Raw genomic sequence first — 19,313 nt, 5'->3', positions numbered from 1 at the left:
AGTCAGTAATGGAAAATAAGTCACATATTTGTTGAAACGCTGGAATCTGACCGTGAATGGTTCCCAGATGTTAGCGCTCTCGCACCACGAGGTCAGATGGAAGTGCTTCTTCATTCCCAACTGCACAGCAGCGAAATGCCTGCAGGGAATGTCAGCTCTGTCCTGCAAGAGCACGGGGTAGCAGGCACTACCTATTTTCAGAGGTCAGATCCGACTTGCTCACTAGCAGAATCCTGAGCCTGGCACAAGCATGCACCATCATGGGTAATCACAGCATCAGCTCTCTACCAAGGCATACAGAGTTTTTCTGGTTTGAAATTTATGACTGTTCACTGCTAAAAGACAAGATAATCCTCAGCCAGTCTGTTTCCTTACTTGTCTCTACCTATGTAGTTGTAAGAAATCTTTTCTTACACTGGAGAGGTTAAAGAATATGGCTCCGTGAAAACATGTATTTTACACTTTTAACTGAGAAATCCAAGCAGACAAGAATGTGGGACTGCAAATGACCACAGTGGGCATTAAATCAAGTCTTTCATGAACATAAACAACCATAAAATAGCTGCCTAATCTAGAAAAGGCTACAAAACCCACCACCACACACACATCACGACCTTAAGAAAACCTGAAGATCAATACAAAAGTTTGTTCATTTGGACAAAAAAACCCAACAATCAACAGGAACAATTATTACTGCACTAGGCAATTCATAGACTGCTGCTATGTGTATTTATTTACTTTACTTAGACTGTAAATTGAGTGAAGCTGCTTAAGACAATCACAAGTGCTTTCACAGGCTCAACATTTTATAAATCAGTAGCTAATCTTCAGTCTACCTGGGAGGTGAATGTAATTTACAGGCAACAGATAGAATCGAACTTCAGTAAATGGATTCATGTACCAGTAAGTCAGGAAGTGGCATACAGTGTTCAATTGAGATCATCAGAAAAACCGACTAAGCCAAAACACCAACTTCACACCGGCATCACTCAGCTGAAATGACAAATACACCCCTCTAGTGTACATTAGAAACTTGTTGCCTGAAATAATCATATCTGAAGTGGAATACAATCAAGACTGGGGCCTCTGCCATTGTCACTTCATTATGTGGTTTGGGAAATAAAGTAATTTTTTAAATTGTAGTAAATGTTTATGGAGATTTAATATTCTTTCTATGTGGTATATTTTTATAGTCAAGATATATTTTTTCCTAATGAAAAAGTTAATAAATTCTGCAAAAGCCAGTATATCACCATGAATTATCAATATTGAATAGCAACATACTATATACTATGTAACAATGCTATATACTAACATGAAACTTAAGCATAATGATATGCATCATCAACCATATTGACTAATTTTTAAAGATCAAGACGCTCAAGTACCGGTAAGAGCATGAGCACCTCTTTTGATACACTGTTGGTGTAGTGATTTTACTGGTAAGCCTGTTGAAAGGACTACAGAATTAATCTCAGGTCTTTTCACTGCAAATGTTCTTTTTTACTGGTCAATAAACAATTCAGGGAAATTTGGAACTAGCCTTGAAGAGATTATAAGAGGAAGGTTTGTTTCCCTCTCCAAAAATTAAAGCCGGACTCTAGAGGTAGAAAAACATCCTGTTTTTTAGATGCAGTTTAAGATAGATCATTCTACATGAATTACTGGCACTAACAATTTATATTTCCCACCCACAGCACATGAAGTACACCCGTGATTTTAAGATACCTGTCTGGCCCAGGCCTGGTCAGAAAGTATTCTGGTATTAGCAGGGGTTCCATAAAGAACCTGTTACTCTTTCTTTCAAACACCTGCATCAACTTCACAAAAGTACCACAGAAGCTTAACAGAGCAGAAATTTTATTCCTTTGTGTAGATGTCACTTGTCCAAGCTAAACTGAAGTTTGCAGAGCTAAGGTCAGTTGTGATGTTATTTAAGAGCGATTCAGTTTTCTAAAGCCAACGGGAGCTGTCAGTGTTAAAAAAGGACCTCTTAAAAAGGCACAGAAGTACCTCGTGCCATCACAATACTTCTTTTGCAAATATCATAGATTTAACATCAGCTTTATGCAAGTAGCACTTCAACCACAGTTTCAGCAGCATAGAGTGGCAATGGATCACTTCCAGCTTTTCCCTTCAGCCCAGATAGAGAAAGCACAGCAGTGCTGATGCTGTGCCCTCTTTTTATTCTCCTTTGGTCTATAGCTCTTTGCATACCGCATTTACCTTTTTCGGAAGCTGACTTTTCTAAACTGTGCCAATATACACAGAGGACCAACTCACAGCAGCTTGCTCAGAATCATGGAAGAAAACATGCTTTCTAAAGGAAACACATTTAATGGTCAATAACTTGAGATTGATGCCTATTTACAAATAAAACACTCAAAAAAAGTTTTTAGTAATTCTTTAAAGCTCCTAGAGAACATCAAACTGGCAGAGATCAAAAGGAAAGTACTCAATAAATCTGTATCAGGTACCTAATCTAAGCATTTTTGTATAGTCAGCTCAGGCAACTAATCCCCATCTGACATGAGGTCAGTATTGTGGTACAATCTGTTGAGATGTGGTGCCAACACGTGCACTAAGAATTGGACTGATATAAACGGGGCAACACAATGCTCCACTAAAATAACAACAGCAAGTGCTGTTTCTGTTCAGAGGATAGGGTACAGAATTGCTGAACTGATTCCTATCTATTGCTGGCAACTAAATCATATTTTTCAGGGTAAAAAAAATACATATAAATGAGACCTTTAGCTCTGATTTTTCTGACTGGAAGCTGTTCCAACTTCTTATTTTTCTAGTAGTAGGAAATTTCTGCTCTCCAACATATATTTATTTCTTGCCAGTTCTTATGTCAAAATAAAAGTGCTTAATCTAAGGAACAGAGTAGTTTTAAGTGTGTTCTAGAAGTAAAAGTGAGAACTTCAATTTCGAGGTACTACTGCCTAAAGCACTGAACATTTTTCAGTGACAATTTCAGTACTTTGCCCTGAAAAAAAATGCAAAAACCCCTATTATAGATGTATATAACTTACTTAGGTTAGAAAGACAAGTCTTCAAAATTAGGAAAGGCTAAACTTACCGTTGTCAGTGTTCACTGTCAACATTAATTTGTTCTTTCTAGGCTTAATAGGACTTCTGTCTCTTAACAAAAATACACAGGACCATGCAAGTAGACTTGGATAAAACATAAGCAGATGCCTTGCAATTGCTTAAACAGTCATAAATCTGTTGTTTACCAAGATCACAATGCTTGACTGTGTATTAATACAGTTTTAATAACTGATTTCTGAGACTTTCAAGAGAAAAAGTCTAAAAACTTGCCATTTGACTGACTTCATGACCTGGTTATTTTAAAACACAATGCTTTAGTTGAAACAACCTGAAACACTGTTAAAAAAACCCAAACAAATCTTTTAGCATTATTTTTTTTCTGGCTTTCTCTTACTGTTTCTTCTCACTTAAGCATCCCCTCAAAAACTCTGACAGGCTTATTGCAATCAGCTTCTGTTGTTTGGGGGTTTTTATGTTTGACTAGAAATTTTTCCTTTGCTTATCATGCTGATCGCTAACACAACACATTGAGGTGTTTCACAAAGCACTACATACTACTTTTGAAAAAGGTGGCTTTCAGACAGGTATGAAAGGAAAACAAAGTCTTTCACGAGCCTCAGATACAGTAATAATGCTGTATGTGACACATGTAGCATGCTTGTCAGAAATTAGTTACTCTGTAGTGACAATGCCTCAATATCTCAAGTCTCAGCCTCAGGCTCAAGGCTCATTTTCCTTGGACATATGCTTAATCACATTAGCTGGCACCTTACCCTCAACTGAGGGTATGTTGTTAAGACTACAGATATTTCAAGCACCCACTGCAGCTCTCTATGGGGAAGAAGTCATATGCCCAACACAGCATCCCATGTTTTCCATTGAACTATAGCTTTTCATCTTTCCTCGTGACTTTGGAACCTGAAAAAGCTCCCTCATGAGGCAGCTGCTCCTTTTCTGCCTCTCACCACTGCTGTCCCAGCAGGTCCTCGGTACAGTCTAGGAGTAAGGGCAACTGCTTCCTCAGTTCGCACAGCTGTCCTGGCAGGCAGCTGATGTTCTCCCTGCACCATATCTGAAGCTAGTCCATTTTGGCTTCTCTTAGTCACCCTATAGAAGAACAGCAATTTCCAGTCTGGAGAGGAATCAATTATATGGGATAAAAGAGTTCTCTTTACCGAAGGGAGTAGAAGTGGTCTTATGGCAACTAAGATAAACGAATTTAATTAATTAATTTCTCTCACACCTAAACTAAAATACCTGTACCAGTATTAAACATTTGAAGTCACCAGGCTGAACGCCGCAGATCAAAGAAAGGGTAATTATCTTCAGCCAAACCTGTTGCAGCTTTCAGAGCTTCAGAAACCATTGAAGGACACATTCTTAGGCATTCAACAACCACCTGTCAAACATCCTAAATGTAGCACTTGCTATGAAGCCCGTCCTACCATAAACAAATACGGTAGCCTGAAGATAACGATCAAGTCTGCATCCTGAGTCATTCCTTCAACTACAAAAGCAGCTACAAGCTAAGACTCAAGTTAGCTTTATTTTTTACATGAAGATACCACATTCTTTGAGGATACTGCATCTTTACAGACACACACACATACATAAGTTTACATATATTTTGTGTTTAATTTCTTTGTTCTGAAGTGCTTTCAGTAAAAGCCAGCTAAAACCATTTGTTCTAAGTAAAGCAAATGTCTAAGGGTTTGTATTAAGGCTGCATAGGAAATAATCTGCCTGTCTTCCAAATTAGATTTGTTTGGCTGCCACCAGGTCCAAAATCTTTCTGAAACTTGGAACCCTACTCAGGGCTTTTTTCTGAAATGTGAAGACTACAGCTGGAACGCATTACGTGGGAACAGTCCCAGTTTTCAGTCACTTTCCTGTCCCATCCAGATCAGAAATCTGAAAATTGTGTCCCACATCCCAAGAGATCTTATACCTGAGTCCGTTGTGGTTTAGCTATCTTGATCAAAATCTAAAAACTTTTATTTGCTTATACACTGTGGAATTGTACTTACCAAAGACACTGACAGAAAAGGGAGCATCTTTAGCGTAGCGTTAATAATGAAATTGAAAAGGGTCTTAAGCTTCCTATCTTCTGTCCCATATGACTCCTTAAACCTCTAGACTTCTTCACAATTCTAGGCTTGGCATTGATTAGAAATTCCATTTTGGACCAGAGAAAAAAATTTCTCATCAAGTCTGGTATGAACATTCTTAAAAAGGAGGACTCCTTTCAACTAATTATTGTTCTCTAATGGAACAGCTATTTTGTCACAGGATTGATTCATGATCAGCTCTAATCTGACTTCCAGAGTAACTATTAGAGCAGCATGGCAGTAATTACATTAGCTGTGACCATAGCATTTCCCAAAAAGAAGGCAATAAATTAGAGGTTGATATAGCAAAATCTGACAGGAGCTGGCAGGGCTTGAAAGCTGCTGCTTCATGTTGCATTTCCCAGAAGACACTAACTTGGAAGCAAGTGCTGCTCTGGTATCAGCCCCCGCTCTGTTTCTTGTATAGCCCTCAAGTGGGACAAAAGGAAGAATTATTTTCAGACAACAGAATAAACAAGTATAATTTCAGAGACCTTTTCCTCACACTCTATTTTAGGCTGACACACTTTAGGAGACAATTTTTTCATGGAAAGCTATACTGCATTTCTAAAGCAGTCAAGTTCACAAATTTACAGAGAACATGCCCTACAGTTTGGTTGTTAGACTGGAGACGTTTCTTTCCTTTATATTCTATATCGTGCAAGCAGTATTCCTCAAATGAAAGTCAATGCCCTACTTGAGTCAAGCATAAAAAATGTAGCAGGAATAAGCATTATGCTCATTAATCAATTCTTTGGGCAACTGTCACACAAGAAACTCCACAGTGTATGTTTACTCTTTCCATTGGGGAAAAAGCCCAGGCTTGACCCACGTCAGAGCCTAAATTAAGAATTATAACAATAATCACAAGAACCAAACGGTTAGGCATTTTTATTAACTCTAAATTAGCAGAATAATGCGTTTGCAAAATACTATTTTCCTATACAAAATCCGAATACAACAGTTCCTAAAAGCAAGTTGTGGCTGTTACAGGGGAAACCCAGATGCCACAAAATAATCTACTGCAATGCCATATCTCTCTTTTGTTCCCACCATCTGCTAAATCAAACCAAAAAAGAAATCCTAAAGTCTAACAGCATCAAAATTTTCATCATTCACTTTGAAACAAGTTGCAGTGAATACTGAACAAGAACTGAGAATGGAATGACTCTCAACTCAGTACCATTCCCCGCATTAGCACAGCTTGAAGAAACTTTTCTGTTTTCACAGTCATTAACCTGAACCACCTCAGTTGCACCTAGCTACATTTTAAGAACTTCATTCTAAAACAAACATTTTCACGTTATCGTTGAAAAAAAAAAAAAAAGTTGGGGGGAACTGAAAAAAGCAACTGATATATCAGAGAGCAAGAAAAAATAATTCAAGTCTCGATTTTGCCATACTGAAAAAATACATAGGTAAGTAGTTTTCTGAAGTAATTTCTTCATGTTTTTGTTATTATGTGTCTTGCAGGAATTACAATTTTGGGTTATAAACAAGGATTCCTAATTGCAAACCTTCTAATTGCAGTTTCATATTTTCAAAATTACTTTCTTAGATCTTTTGTAAAAGCAATAGACCACACACTGCACAAATGTGGCTTCAAATAGAACAACAGCATAAATATTCTGAGAATATCTTTTTCCTGCAAAACTAGACTTCTATTCCTTTAAGAAACAATCTTGTTTTCTTTAAAAAGTTAGAGATACGAAAATCTAAGAGACAAGTGAACAGACTGGGTGCCTCAAAATGGTCATATCGTTTATCCCCACTTTGCCTTTATGAAACTGAGCACATTTTCTGGATGATGCAGCTTCCAGAAAGAAACTGGAGAGACTCAAACTATAAATCAGTCAGACGAGCAGCTATAATGTAACTTCATGAAAAAAGGCAAACCAAGGTCAGCAGCTCAGAAGTTAAGCTAAGAAATTTTCAATGGGTACAATAGTTTTAATATTCTGAGCTACTTAACCTTTGAGAGAACAGTAGCAAATGAAAATTACTTCAGACATTTGCATGGCTTTAAAATCACAAATTAAGCTGAAGAGCTATGGTCTCTTGTTACACTGGTGGTCACAGAGTGGTCAAAAGATCATTACCATCATTTCGCTCACACAGTGTACAAGGGTGAAGACAGTAGGAGACATGAGGAATTCACTAGGTCAAATACTGTTAAATGCTTTACAGTTTTACTGTAAGATTTATCTTTTAGTTTGCTTTATAGCTAGCAGGATTACTTTAGTCTCTTGCTGGTGGTGACCTCATGTTTTGCACCAAACTTTATTTGGTAAACAACCACAGAAAATTTATATAATAACAACTGGATTTAAATGCCAGAGGTGACAAAACTAACAAAATGGGGCCTGCTCCAAAGTATGAGCTTGCAAGAGATGCTTTGTGACCTAAATTAAAGAATTTACTTGAATGTTTGAAGGACACAGCAGGGTTCAGGATCAAGCTGATTTCTTGATTGGTTTTAAAGCTTTATTCTTACCAAAGGTAACAAACATTAAGACCAACAATGTGCATTCATTTCTTTTGAAAACCGAAGAACTGGAAGATAAACCGTGGTACTAATTCACAGAATTATGTCAGAACATAATCAGAAACTAAACTGAGACACTGTTCAAAATTACTAAAAACTTTAAGGTGCAAGAGAACAATTTTCATACTGCAAACAGTTTTTAGTTCTTGTATGTTTAGCTCCAAAGAAAAGAAAAAAGATATTTTCCCATGTCTCCAGCACTTACTCATTTGATCTGCAGGTAACATGCATCTTCCTTCTGCTATCTACACGCAGACATTAAGGCCTGGTTAAGCAAGCATCTTTGACAAGATAGACTTTTCAACTGTTCAAAATCCTTTAAATGTAAAAGATACTAGCAACTCTGGAACTTTGCCAGGTCAAGCATCTGCAACTACAGAAAAGAGCCTACTTTCAATATCAAACCCTTAAGCTGTTTCCTGAAACAGGAAGCATTTGTCTACATAGTGACTATATATTTATTTTACTACAAAAATGCTTAAAAAAAAAAAAAAATCCCACCCTTCCATACTTTGGGCAACTAGATGTGCATTTCCTTCGGAAAGTTAATGCTATGATAGCAATAGCTAAAAAAAAGTACTCATGAATTGTAAAGTCAGTGCAGAATTTTAATTCGAAGTGTAAATTCCAAGAATCACTATGAACATATTTTCTTACCAGATGTTTGCTGTTATACCTTAAAAAAACCAAATAAGCAGCAAAATGGCTGCTGCTCTTCCTTGCTGATACACTACCACAAGCACAAAACACAGACTTGCTAAATTGCCATTGTAATCTTACAGTACACAGCAAAACCTCTTTATAGTTATTTGTTTAAAATGGAATAATTGAAATCAGTTTGGTCTAACACAAAATAAAACATTCCACAACCAAAGAACAGTTTGATTTGTCTCTCAGTTTGCTGAGAATTAAACTAAGAATTTCCTGGTGTACTGAAATTCCGAATGTGTTATTTGTGTACAACTGCAACAAATTGGCATTACTTATAAGAAGGGAAATACGAATATACCCGTTTATTTTAAAGAAATTAATGACCTTGCTTAGACATTATGAGCCTGTTTTAGGCCACAATTTGCTGCATATAAGTAATATTTATTGAAGATCAGATTCTTCTACCTGCTTCATATGTTCTCTACATTTAACTCCATATATCACAGGAATCAAGGTGCTTTCTAGGTGGCAAAGTGTATAATCAGCTTAGGCAGATTTTTAGAAGAAAAAGAAGAATTTTAATTTAACCACTCCTAACTGCTGAAGAAAGCCGACCTGAGCATTCTATGGCTTGTGGGAGTCAACACCATTGAAGACAAAAACGTATGCTCATATAACATATTATAGTTTATATATGCAAGCTGACTCTAAAGAACTCTCTTAATGGGCTTGCTTGTATTCAGTGAGAGAAGAATCAATGTTCATAAAGCACAGCTCTGAAGTTCTGTTCATGCATTCCTTAGGCTGTGTGGATGATGGAAAATGAGAGATGGCTTTTAATTCAAAAATACTTCTCTATCAAGGAGTCTAGGCTGATGTTTCAGCTCATAATAGATAATATCAAATTCAAACAGCTGGCACCCATCAACATATGACAGTACCATTAAAAATGCTTTTCCTAAAATTATTCTACGCAAAGTTTTCGTTTTAAATCTGTTATGTCTCTTTCTGTATTTCAGAAGTCTTCCACAGCTTTCTTAAATGACATTTATTTTTGGCAAGTCTCTCCTGTTCCCCCCCTCCAACCACATTTAAAAAAGGAAAGCTTAATTACACACACAACCTACACCATCAAGCATTGGTTTAAACTGAACAATCCTCTTGAAGGTATGTCAGAACCTAAAAGCAGTTTCTGCTTCCTCAGCCTAAGACTTATTGTCTAGTAAAGAAACAAAACCCATTAGCAGCTCTCAATGCTTTGAGTATATCAAATAACTGGAAAGGAATTCATTTACAGTTGTCATTATCTTAAGCTAAGTTTGATTTATAAATTTTCAATCTTTACTTCTGTACCACAGCTTATGTATGTTTTTAAAGAGGTACACATACAGAAAAGTACCAGATTATGCATCTACTTAAACTACTTGTTGTCAAAAGATTCCTCATGGAAAGCAGGGTCTTGGTTTTGTCAGTCTTTCCATATACCTTCTCAGAACTGTGTGCTAGATAATCCCAATGCCAATTTATCAGAACACAGTCAGAGAAGATGTATCATTCCTTGTTGGTTTTCAGGACAATCTCCAAATAGCACAGCATTCAAAAAGATAACTGAAATGGGTGCACTGAGCTTTGCAATTTATCTTGCATCTACTATCATACTAGGGAGGAAATGGTTAGTTTAAAGGGCTTGGTTTCTGAAAGATTGGATCAGGTGTTTCACAGAAATATTTAAGTGGTTAGACTCATAAAACCCCCTAACAGATGATGTTGATCCCACTCCTTTGCCAAATCTTAGGAAGAATGGTGGGTTCCTAAGATCAAGCAGAGTTTTGATAGGTCTTGCATGGAGAAGTTTACATTTGTTTTGCAATACTCTTTTCAAGCATTTGAACAGAAATACAGTCTGGCATCATTTTCTCCCTCTTAGTTTACCATGTCATACACACATCAAAAGACTAAGCTGCCAGTCTGCCTTAACATGAAGAATGAGCAGCTTATGGGAGTCAATATTTTCTTGTACTGATGGAGGTCCAGGGTGTAACTTGCAAAACCAGTCAGCTCCAATGCACAGTATGCCAATAATCATTACCACAGAACAGATATCCATTAGTGTGCTGAGCAGACTATGTAAGAAATTAATGTAAGACACTGTAAGAAATACTATCAAAAACTTAAATTACATATCATGGCACATCTTCACACAGTATTTAGGAAGGGAGGACCTTTAATGTCATTTCAACATGATTTTGAAAAGAAATTGTGGAATGAAGTCAGTGTTATCAATCCTCTTCAGAGCTAGATTCATCTTCCTGGTCAGAGAGCTCAGCAACAGGAAAGCGCAGGATGGCTGCCACCCCTGTCAGCTGGCCAAGCTGCTCCCCAGACACATGAAGGCTGGAGAAAATGCGTACTGTGCCCATGTTCTCCCGCACACTATCTACCAATTTAACATATCGGGCACGGGTAGCCACATCCTGGTGTCGGAAGAGCTCATCACTGATCAGCAAGGTATCGATGGCCATGGCTTCATTGGCCTTCTCCACATGTTTTAGACCATAAAAAGCCCGGTCAGGCTCATGCTGCAGCATTTTATAGAAGTCATCTAAGGCTTTGACCTCACCAGCTGCCTTAGTGTCAGAGAGACGACTAGTTACAGCTGGGTCGCAGAGGGCTTCCTTCAACGCGTATTTATGTCCCGAAGAAGAGTGGACCTAGAGTAAAGAAAAGTCAAAGGTTTGTTGTTGTTTGGGTTTTTTTTTTAAATAAAAAGGACCATTTTCTTGATTAGCCAATTACAAAGAGCTTCCACTATACAGAATATTTATCTTGATTACTAGTCAAGGAAATTATCTCTTTCTTGAAACCTACACAATCCTTTTCTTAAAAGACACCTCCTGCAACCCAAAGCCTATAACAAATCCCTTAAACCGTATTTTAAGAAATGCAGGAAAGCTGTTTCTCTTGTTCAAAGACTGGGTTAAAAATGCAAGCTGTTTCAGAGAGCACCCAAGTAGGGCCACTTGAAACTATTATGAAACTAAGACTTAAGCCTCTCCCTTTTAAAGCATTCAAGAAGAGGAACACCTCTTAAGACTGCACACATACAGTGCAAAAGCATCAAGTCTTGCACAACTGCACAGCTACCATGTTTGCAAAGCTGTGAAGTACATTTGATACAAATGCAAAAGGTAGCGTCTTAGTGCAATGCATCTCCTAAACTTCGTGACCACTGAGTACTGGGACATGCTTCCCTGCGCTGCCCACCAGACTTTTGCAAGTGCATATTACAGGCTCCAATGAAAAAATGATACAAGCATCCTTACGAAAAGGAAAACTTATTTTAGGGTCCGGGTTTGCCTATTTCAGTGGAAGGCAAAAAAATCCACTCCATCAATGAGATGACTAAGGGAACAGGAAAAAATGCTTTATCCTGTATAACCTTTAACTATGTAGCACAAAACTAACAATAAAATTAACTGACCTATTGCACATCCAGGTACTTGTTTAAAAAGCTTTAGAAAGCTGTTATTAAACATGCGTGCTATACAAACTGACAGATTAACACTACAGCTATTTTCCAAGTTGTACTTCACTCTTAATTGAAGATTAAATATGCCTTTATAGTAAGTTTGAAACATTTAATACTTTTTCTACTACACATTAAGGTATCCCTGTATCTTGCATAACTACCTTATAGTTTGTGAGGCAGGAAAATAATTTCCTTTTACTCAGACAAATTTATGTTCTCTGATAAGTGTATTATTTCCCATCACCCTTGTCATTTTTTATTATCACAGACAGCTCTTGAGCCTCTTTTTACCTACTCTGGAGACTGCTTAGTGCCTTACCTGTAGGAATTTGGACCTGTTCTCCAACAGAAGCTTGTTGTCAGTCTTGACAGCCTGCTGGAACATGTAGTCACAAAACTGCTCCCGTACGAAGCCTGGGCTGGCCACCAGTACACACTTCACCACCTCAAAGTTGATATGCCGCTGGATGGCTTGCACCACCTGCTCGTAAAACCTCTCCAGGGCCCGGTCGTGCTGACTGCAGTTCCCTTTCCGCTTGCGGGGAATGTTCACCTCCACCTTGGCACGGGTAAGCGTCATGCTTGGAGTGACCAGGCAGATGTGAGCCAACCCTTCCTGCATGACCACAGCTGCCACATCGGCACTCCAGGCTGGGTCGCAAGCCTGCTCAATGCGCTCCAGCACCACGCTGTCCCACTGCTTCTTTGCCAGTGTGAACTGCCGGTTGGGCTCCAGCTCGATGGTGTGGTAGGCCCCCATCTTGACATACTCATTCTCTTGGATGTTAGTGCCCTTCACCCGCAGCTGGCAAGCCTGTGAGTCAAAGTCAATGGCCTCCACGCAGAGGGTGAGGGTGGTGCGGATACGGTTGCTGCCCACGCTGCCCGTGGCCGACTCGGTTTGCACCTTCCGGATGGTGGAGGCCCGCAGGCTGTCACCCACCTGCAGCAGGTTGTAGGTGTGCCACATGTCCTCGGGCTCCTCGGGGATCAGGGTCACCTGTCCTGCATTATCCTTCTCCAGGTCCTTCCTCACCAGCTTCATCCTGGCGGTTCCCTGCGCTGCCTCGTCCGCACCCCCCTCCCCCCCGGTTTCCCCTCAGCCGCGGCGGCAGCGGCCAGCAGGCCTACTCCGGGAGGTCTAGCGGCGCGACACGCGCGCTCCCGACCGGCGGACAGCCGGCCTAGCTCGGGCCGCGATGAGCGGTCTTTACCAAAAACCGGCCTGCCCCGGGCCCGCGGCGAAGCCCGGGCTGAACCTCCGCCGCGGCCCGCCGGCTCCAAGCACTCTCAGCCGGCGCCTCGCCCAGCTCAGCGCGCACGCGCAGCGCCCAGACACCCCAGGCGCATGCGCACAGACCGCCCTAAAAGGCGCCGTCTTGGAGGCGCGCGCCCCCCCTCTCCGCCCGACACGCATGCGCACGGCCGCTTCCTTCCCGTCGCGTCCGCATCCGGACCCAGCGCATGCGCAGAGGTGCTGCGCGCGGGAGTGGCCCACGTATCGCGTGCCGTGGTTGGGGCGCGGCGGCGGTAACCTGCCGCCTCCTCCCCCCGGTCAGCGGAGCCGGCGCAGGCCAGAGCCGCGGGGAGATCTGCGGGGGGGAAGCCTTCACGGGGCGGGGGGCGCTAGGTGGTAGCCACCATGCACCTCTGTGCGCAGGAGAGGGTGGTAAAGCGATGTGCGTCCCAGCTACAGTCCCCGCCTGTGAGGCGGGAGGGGTCGGGGCCCGGGCCCGCGCTGGTGCTTTACCTCCAGCTCTTTACAGCGATGATTCAAAGTGTCAGAGCCTTCTAACAGTCTCTCACGCGTGAGAAGAGGGGAAAGAAAACCCCGCAGAAAACAAACCAAAAACTAAACAGTTGTGGAAGGTTATGGTTACAGAACGAGAAGCGGATGAGAAAAGGTACGGCTGAGTAGCCGGGTTTCTGGGTGTGGTAAGTGAACTCCGTGGTACCTCAGAGTCTGGAGGACAGGCGGTACAACGTAACGGCTGCTGGTGCGTGCATGAGGCAGCTCGTCTGACAGCCGCCGCTGGGTGAAATGAGAACCAGACCGAGGCAACATTAAAACCTGAACCGGTATTATGACACGGCTCTTAAACGGAACTTCAGTTTAAAAGTTTTTGGTTAGACGTGCAAGTTTCACTTCAGCCTGTACTGAAACGTGACCTGCTTTCTGACTACGAGTTAGAGTGAGGTAGTTGAGAGGCTTCAGAGGCAGTAACCACTTTTCAAATAAAGTTTGATGTTGACAAATGGAAGTAATATGCCTGGCAAAACCACACAGATTAGTTCAATGATATTTGCACAGAAAAGGGACACGAACAGTAACTACACAGCTCAATTTGCAGCCTAGACTAACAAGCCAGAAATAATATTTTTTAAAATGGCATTATGCAAGTACTGCAGCTTATTTTGAAATGGGGTATGATGCTGAAAACTCCACTTCAGAATGAATGTTGCAGATTTAGAAAGAATGAGGAAAAGAATGGAGAATAGAAAAAATGCTGCTGTGAAGAATGATTCAAAATAACAAACAAAATTTGAGAAAGTAAGCAAACTAATGGGCCTTGATAAGTGTATCAGGGCAACTGGAACAGATACAGTAAGTTTGGAATGTCTACATACTCAGTCTGATTACCAAAAAGCATGAGGACATCCTCTTTGAGATGAGAAAGTGGCAAATTGTTAAAAGAAAGTTTCTGGTTTCTTTCTTTCTTTTTTTCTCTGAAAAATCACTGTGGATTATGGAATTTGCTGACTTAGAAAGGTTTTGGAGTCAAGGGTTTAATGAGATAGATGGCTACTGTGAGCAAAAATCACCCTGTATCTCCCATTACAGTATACATATTTCTCTCAACTATCTAGCACTGGTGAGTTGTGACAGGACACTGAACTCAGATCTGGCCCAGTAATGTGCATTCCTTGTTTCTAAGCTTGATACTGATGTAAAAACAACTTTATCAGATATTACATAATAGGTTTTATTTATGAGACCTCAGATTCTCTTCCTGTGAGTACACATGCTTAACTCTTGTTAGCATGAATGATATCACAGAAGGAAGCTGGACCACCCAAGGGAATATAATATAAGCACACCTATAAATAACTGTTTAATTTGGGCTTGTACATACTCATAATCTTGTATTAATGTTTTGTGGTTTAGGCAGAGAGTGTGAATTCAGCTTTTTTTTAGTTCCTTTCACTTATCTATGTAAATACATGGTGAATTTATGGTGAATTTTCTTCTTTATGTTCTTTGCAATTATTAAATTGCAAGGGTTAACCTCATGCTATTCTTTCAAGAAAAATTAGCTGTAGTGCATATTTACCTTCCACATTAATATTTTATTTTTTCATTCTTTTGCTCTGTGATTTACAAACTTTTCTCTGCCTGTTGGTTCTGGTCTAATTTTTACAAACAGCCTCACATCCCTGGAGATAAAGGTTGCAGATTGGCATTCAGTACCATCCAGTAGAAACTAAACATTCAGTTCATGCAAGCAGGTGACTTGCTGCATTAAAAAATCCAAACACAAACAAGAAAACTCCAACCCAAAATTAACAACAACCAGCTTGAAACAAAGTTGCCACTTAACATATTAAATTGAGTGGTGTAGAGAGAGACACTGAGATGTGCCGAAGTCTTCTCAAACAAATAATGAGATTGTATAGAGTTATGAACAGTGATCTGCAAGTTTTTAGTGGCAAATCTAAACTTCAATGATATATCCACAATTAGCAAGACCATCGCCAGCTTACAAAAGGAAAGCATTTACTAGTCATGATGCTTTGCCTACTCTCCTAAAAAGCAAGTACTGGGTATTGTTATTTGTTTGAATATGATAAAGAATGAGTAGTAGAAGAAAAACAACATTTCCAAAAATTTAAGAACCATATAAGTGTAAGTTTGTAAGTTCATACTAATTTTGCTGATGTTGGGGAGAGATGAATTTGATCCCAGGACAGCAAAAACAAGTGGATACTTAACTCTACATATACAGTTTTACCATAAAAGTTCAAAATCACATGGTCTGTTTCAGTCTTGGCAAATGATTAAGACTAAGTGTAGAACCCGAGAGTTCTTGCCATTTATTGCCTTTTTTTTTTTTTTTTTTAAAGTAGTAATAATTGCAGTAATTTGGCATCCATTTTCACCTTCCTAAGCACAGTACAAGAGAAGATAAAAATAGTAATAGCATATATTCACAGGGATTTTGGAGCCATGCTGTTTTCATAATATTATTTTGAAAACATTTGAAACAGTGCCCTACATCTTCGAGTCTTGATCAGCTGCTTTATGAAGGTGGGTTATGTACATATTTTTAGACAAGGAGAGGTCATGTTCATAGGAAACCCTTTCTCCCCCACATTATAGGCATTTTAGCTGGAATTCATGCAAACATGCTCAAGTCCTGGATAAGAAAAACTAGTGGGAAAGAATCTCAAATATCTGCTGAGAAATGTTGGACATTATTGTTGCAAGAGCAAAGGAAGATAAAGATGGAGAGGGAAATGGGAAAATATGTTTTTTTCATGCTTTCCCTTTATCTTGAGTCTGTTCTGCCTTTGCAGACTCTGGACAGAGACCATTCTCTGCATATAGTTCTGTCTTTATGATTACTAGCCCTTTCTATTGTAAAGATGAGTACTCAGTCAATACCAACAACAATGATCATCACCAATGAGGAGTGAATTCCGGGAGAGAATGCATAAAACTATAAGTGAAGAAGCATTAAAAATAATGGAACCCTTTGGGTTGATTTCTGCCTTCCTCTTCTGTTGAAACATAGAGCAGAAGAAAACTTTAGCAGATCTCTAGTCAAACTACTTACACTGAGATCAGGTGAAGTAAACCCCAACCATCCCTCACAGGTGTTTATCCAACTTTATCAAAACTCAGTAGAAATTATGCAGGTGTGGGTTTTTTTGATAGCCTGTTCTAGCAGTTCATTACCTGAAGAGCAAGAAAGTTCTTCTCAGTGTTCCCTAAGTGTTTTTGCACAGCAAGTTACATTGATTTTCTCTTGTCCTTTGTTGGATATGGACAACCAGCTATTCATCAATCTCCTTGTAAACCAACACATCCAATATAGAAAGTTATGATTGAGTGCTCTCACAAAACAAGGAAAACACTGACATTTAAAAGAATATTCTCACTAATAATACATTAGTAAATATATGTATTTGAAATGCTTAACACTTTGCCCTTGGGTTTCTCTCTTCTAGATAAACAAGCCTAATTCATTCAGCCTTTCTTTGCAGATAATTTTCCTCAGCCCTTATCAGGCTTGTCACTTTTCTGTGCACTTCTGACTGTCTGTTTGCATCTGTCAGACTTCCTGTACTCAAGATTCTCAGGGGCCTCACCAACACCAAGTTGAATTAAAAAAAATTTCTGTATAAATACACAGACGTACACCTCTATGCATCTCCTTTATCCTATCGTTTTTGTCTGCTAGTGCCTACCAGATTATTTGCCTTTTTTTCTATTAAAAAAGAGGAGCATGTAATTAAATTGCATTTTTTTATTCCACTGTAACTTTAAAACACCTTGTCCTTATTTTTATGACATTTTGATTTGTTTATGGAGAACTACTTCTCTTATTTATTGGTAACAATTTGAATCTCATTCCTGGTATCTGTAATGCCTCCTCTTATTTCTAAGTGCATTCTATTTCACATCAACTTAAAAAAACCCCCAAAACCCAAAAAACAACCCACAACCCAAACATAACCAAAAAAACCACCCCAACCCCAAAGCAAAAAAATATTACTAAGACCCTGACAGATCTGTATGGGACCTACTCTTGAGATGTTTTCCTATCTGACAATAAATCTTTTTGTAATTGGTGAATTATCTGCCAGCAGTACCAGTGGTAACTTTGCAACTCTGAAGAGAAGTTGTGGCACACTGAATTGTTACCACTTTACAAAGCCTCCTTCTGTGAAGGAACACAAACAAAAGAATATCACTGTGTAATAAAAGTAATCAAAACATCTATGAACAAGGGCTAAATATGGCACACTAAAATATGACATTCGGATTTTCACATTTTCCTGCATCTGTTCTTGCACAATAAGCACAGAGAGAAGAGGGAAAAGCCCTAGTGTTGCCTTTTCCCCACTTGCTGCTGCCTGCATCTTGGCAATTCTTATGAAATTGATTTCTTCCTCTGTACTGCCTCCTGTTCACTGTGTGCTGCTGGGAAGCTCGGTATCAAAATCTGCAAGCACATGTATCCCAGCACTGCCTTAGCCTATTTCCCACTTTGATTCCCCTGATTTCCCCTCCAAATTGTTACGACAGATTGACTAGCTAGGGGGATTGTTACTTACGGTACTTTTTTTTCTTTTTCTTTTTTTTTTTTTTTTCTCTCTCTCTGAAAAAGCAAGTAAGTCCATAACAATAAATGAAACCCTAAAAAGAAATATTACATATTCCATCTCCGAATGAATTCATCTCTGTTAAGTTAGATAGGTTCAGTTAACCTCTTGCTCACTTCCCCTTTTACCACTCAGAACATCTGAAAGGCAAACGAAGGAAAACAGGAAAACTACCCTAATTTTTAAAAAGTTGCCAGGTACACCTCTCTTCCCAAGTCTGATTCAATGATAGTATTTCTCTCATTCATCCTCATCTAGCGGCGCCCCCGGCTTTTAGAATTGGTTTAGGGATTAAAGTTCCCAGAGAGAAGCAAATCGAAATCCCTCACGGTCTCCAGCCGCAGGGCAGCTCCGGGGAGGGCATTCTCGGGGCAGGGGCAGGTGGAGGGATCGGGGTGGGGGGAGAGGCGGTCACTCGGTGCCAGCCCCCAACATCTTCACCCCCGTCCCGCAAGGAGCAGAGCTGCTTTCCGGACCTGGGTCTTCAAAGCAAGACAGAAAGAGGGCTTTGCTCACCTGTCAGCATCCAGTAAGAGGCAGCCATGCCTGGGCTCCTGCGAGCCCGGGGCCGGGAGCCCGGGCCGAGGGCAGGGGTGGCGGGAGCGGTGCTGCGCTGCCGGTGGAGTTCAGCGCTCTGCGCCGCGCGTCTGCCTCGCAGCCGAGTTAGGCATTTCCTGTTTGCTGTTCAGTCTTTACGTTGTTTCTTCTCATCAAGAAGGATTTAGCTTCCTCCCCACACACAACTTTCCTCCCTCCCACCCACCCCCCAAAGACCACTGAGCTTTAGAAACCTCCCCTTAAAACTAGCCCGGCGCTAAAATGTACAAATAAAGCCAAATACGTCCCCCGCCCCTCAAGCCTCCGGCTGCAGCCCTTGGAGAGGACGGCAGACCTTAAAGGGACATCTGCCCGATCATAATTAATAAATAAATGTCTCCCGCCGGACAGCCCCTCTCCCAGTAGGGCAGGAGAGGGCTGGGCATTCTCCACGGCCACCTCTCTTGCCCTTCTCAGCAGGAAAAACACCTCATTGAGG

The 19,313-nt window shown here is 40.3% G+C and overlaps 2 protein-coding genes across 2 annotated transcripts in view; both read right to left on the bottom strand.

Annotated features, from left to right (window-relative positions):
* Nucleotides 1–18,998, bottom strand: part of ITGA1 (integrin subunit alpha 1) — a 75,742-nt gene extending 56,744 nt beyond the window's left edge. The window contains exon 1 of the mRNA XM_074931668.1: nt 18,794–18,998. Coding sequence (XP_074787769.1) covers nt 18,794–18,821 — 28 coding nt within the window. The 5' untranslated portion in view covers nt 18,822–18,998. The remainder of the gene's footprint in view (nt 1–18,793) is intronic.
* On the bottom strand, nt 8,298–13,199 carry PELO (pelota mRNA surveillance and ribosome rescue factor). The gene is made up of 2 exons (XM_074932204.1): nt 12,210–13,199; nt 8,298–11,072 (listed from the first exon to the last, which is right to left on the bottom strand). The coding sequence occupies exons 1-2, from the start codon at nt 12,933–12,935 to the stop codon at nt 10,641–10,643; spliced, it is 1,158 nt and encodes a 385-aa protein (XP_074788305.1). The 5' UTR covers nt 12,936–13,199; the 3' UTR covers nt 8,298–10,640.
* Nucleotides 18,999–19,313: the final 315 nt, after the last annotated feature.

The sequence above is a fragment of the Athene noctua genome, chromosome Z, assembly GCF_965140245.1.
Source record: "Athene noctua chromosome Z, bAthNoc1.hap1.1, whole genome shotgun sequence".
Taxonomy (NCBI): Eukaryota; Metazoa; Chordata; class Aves; order Strigiformes; family Strigidae; genus Athene; species Athene noctua.
The sequence above is the reverse complement of the archived record's forward strand: the minus strand, read 5'-3'. Positions and strand labels throughout refer to the sequence as shown.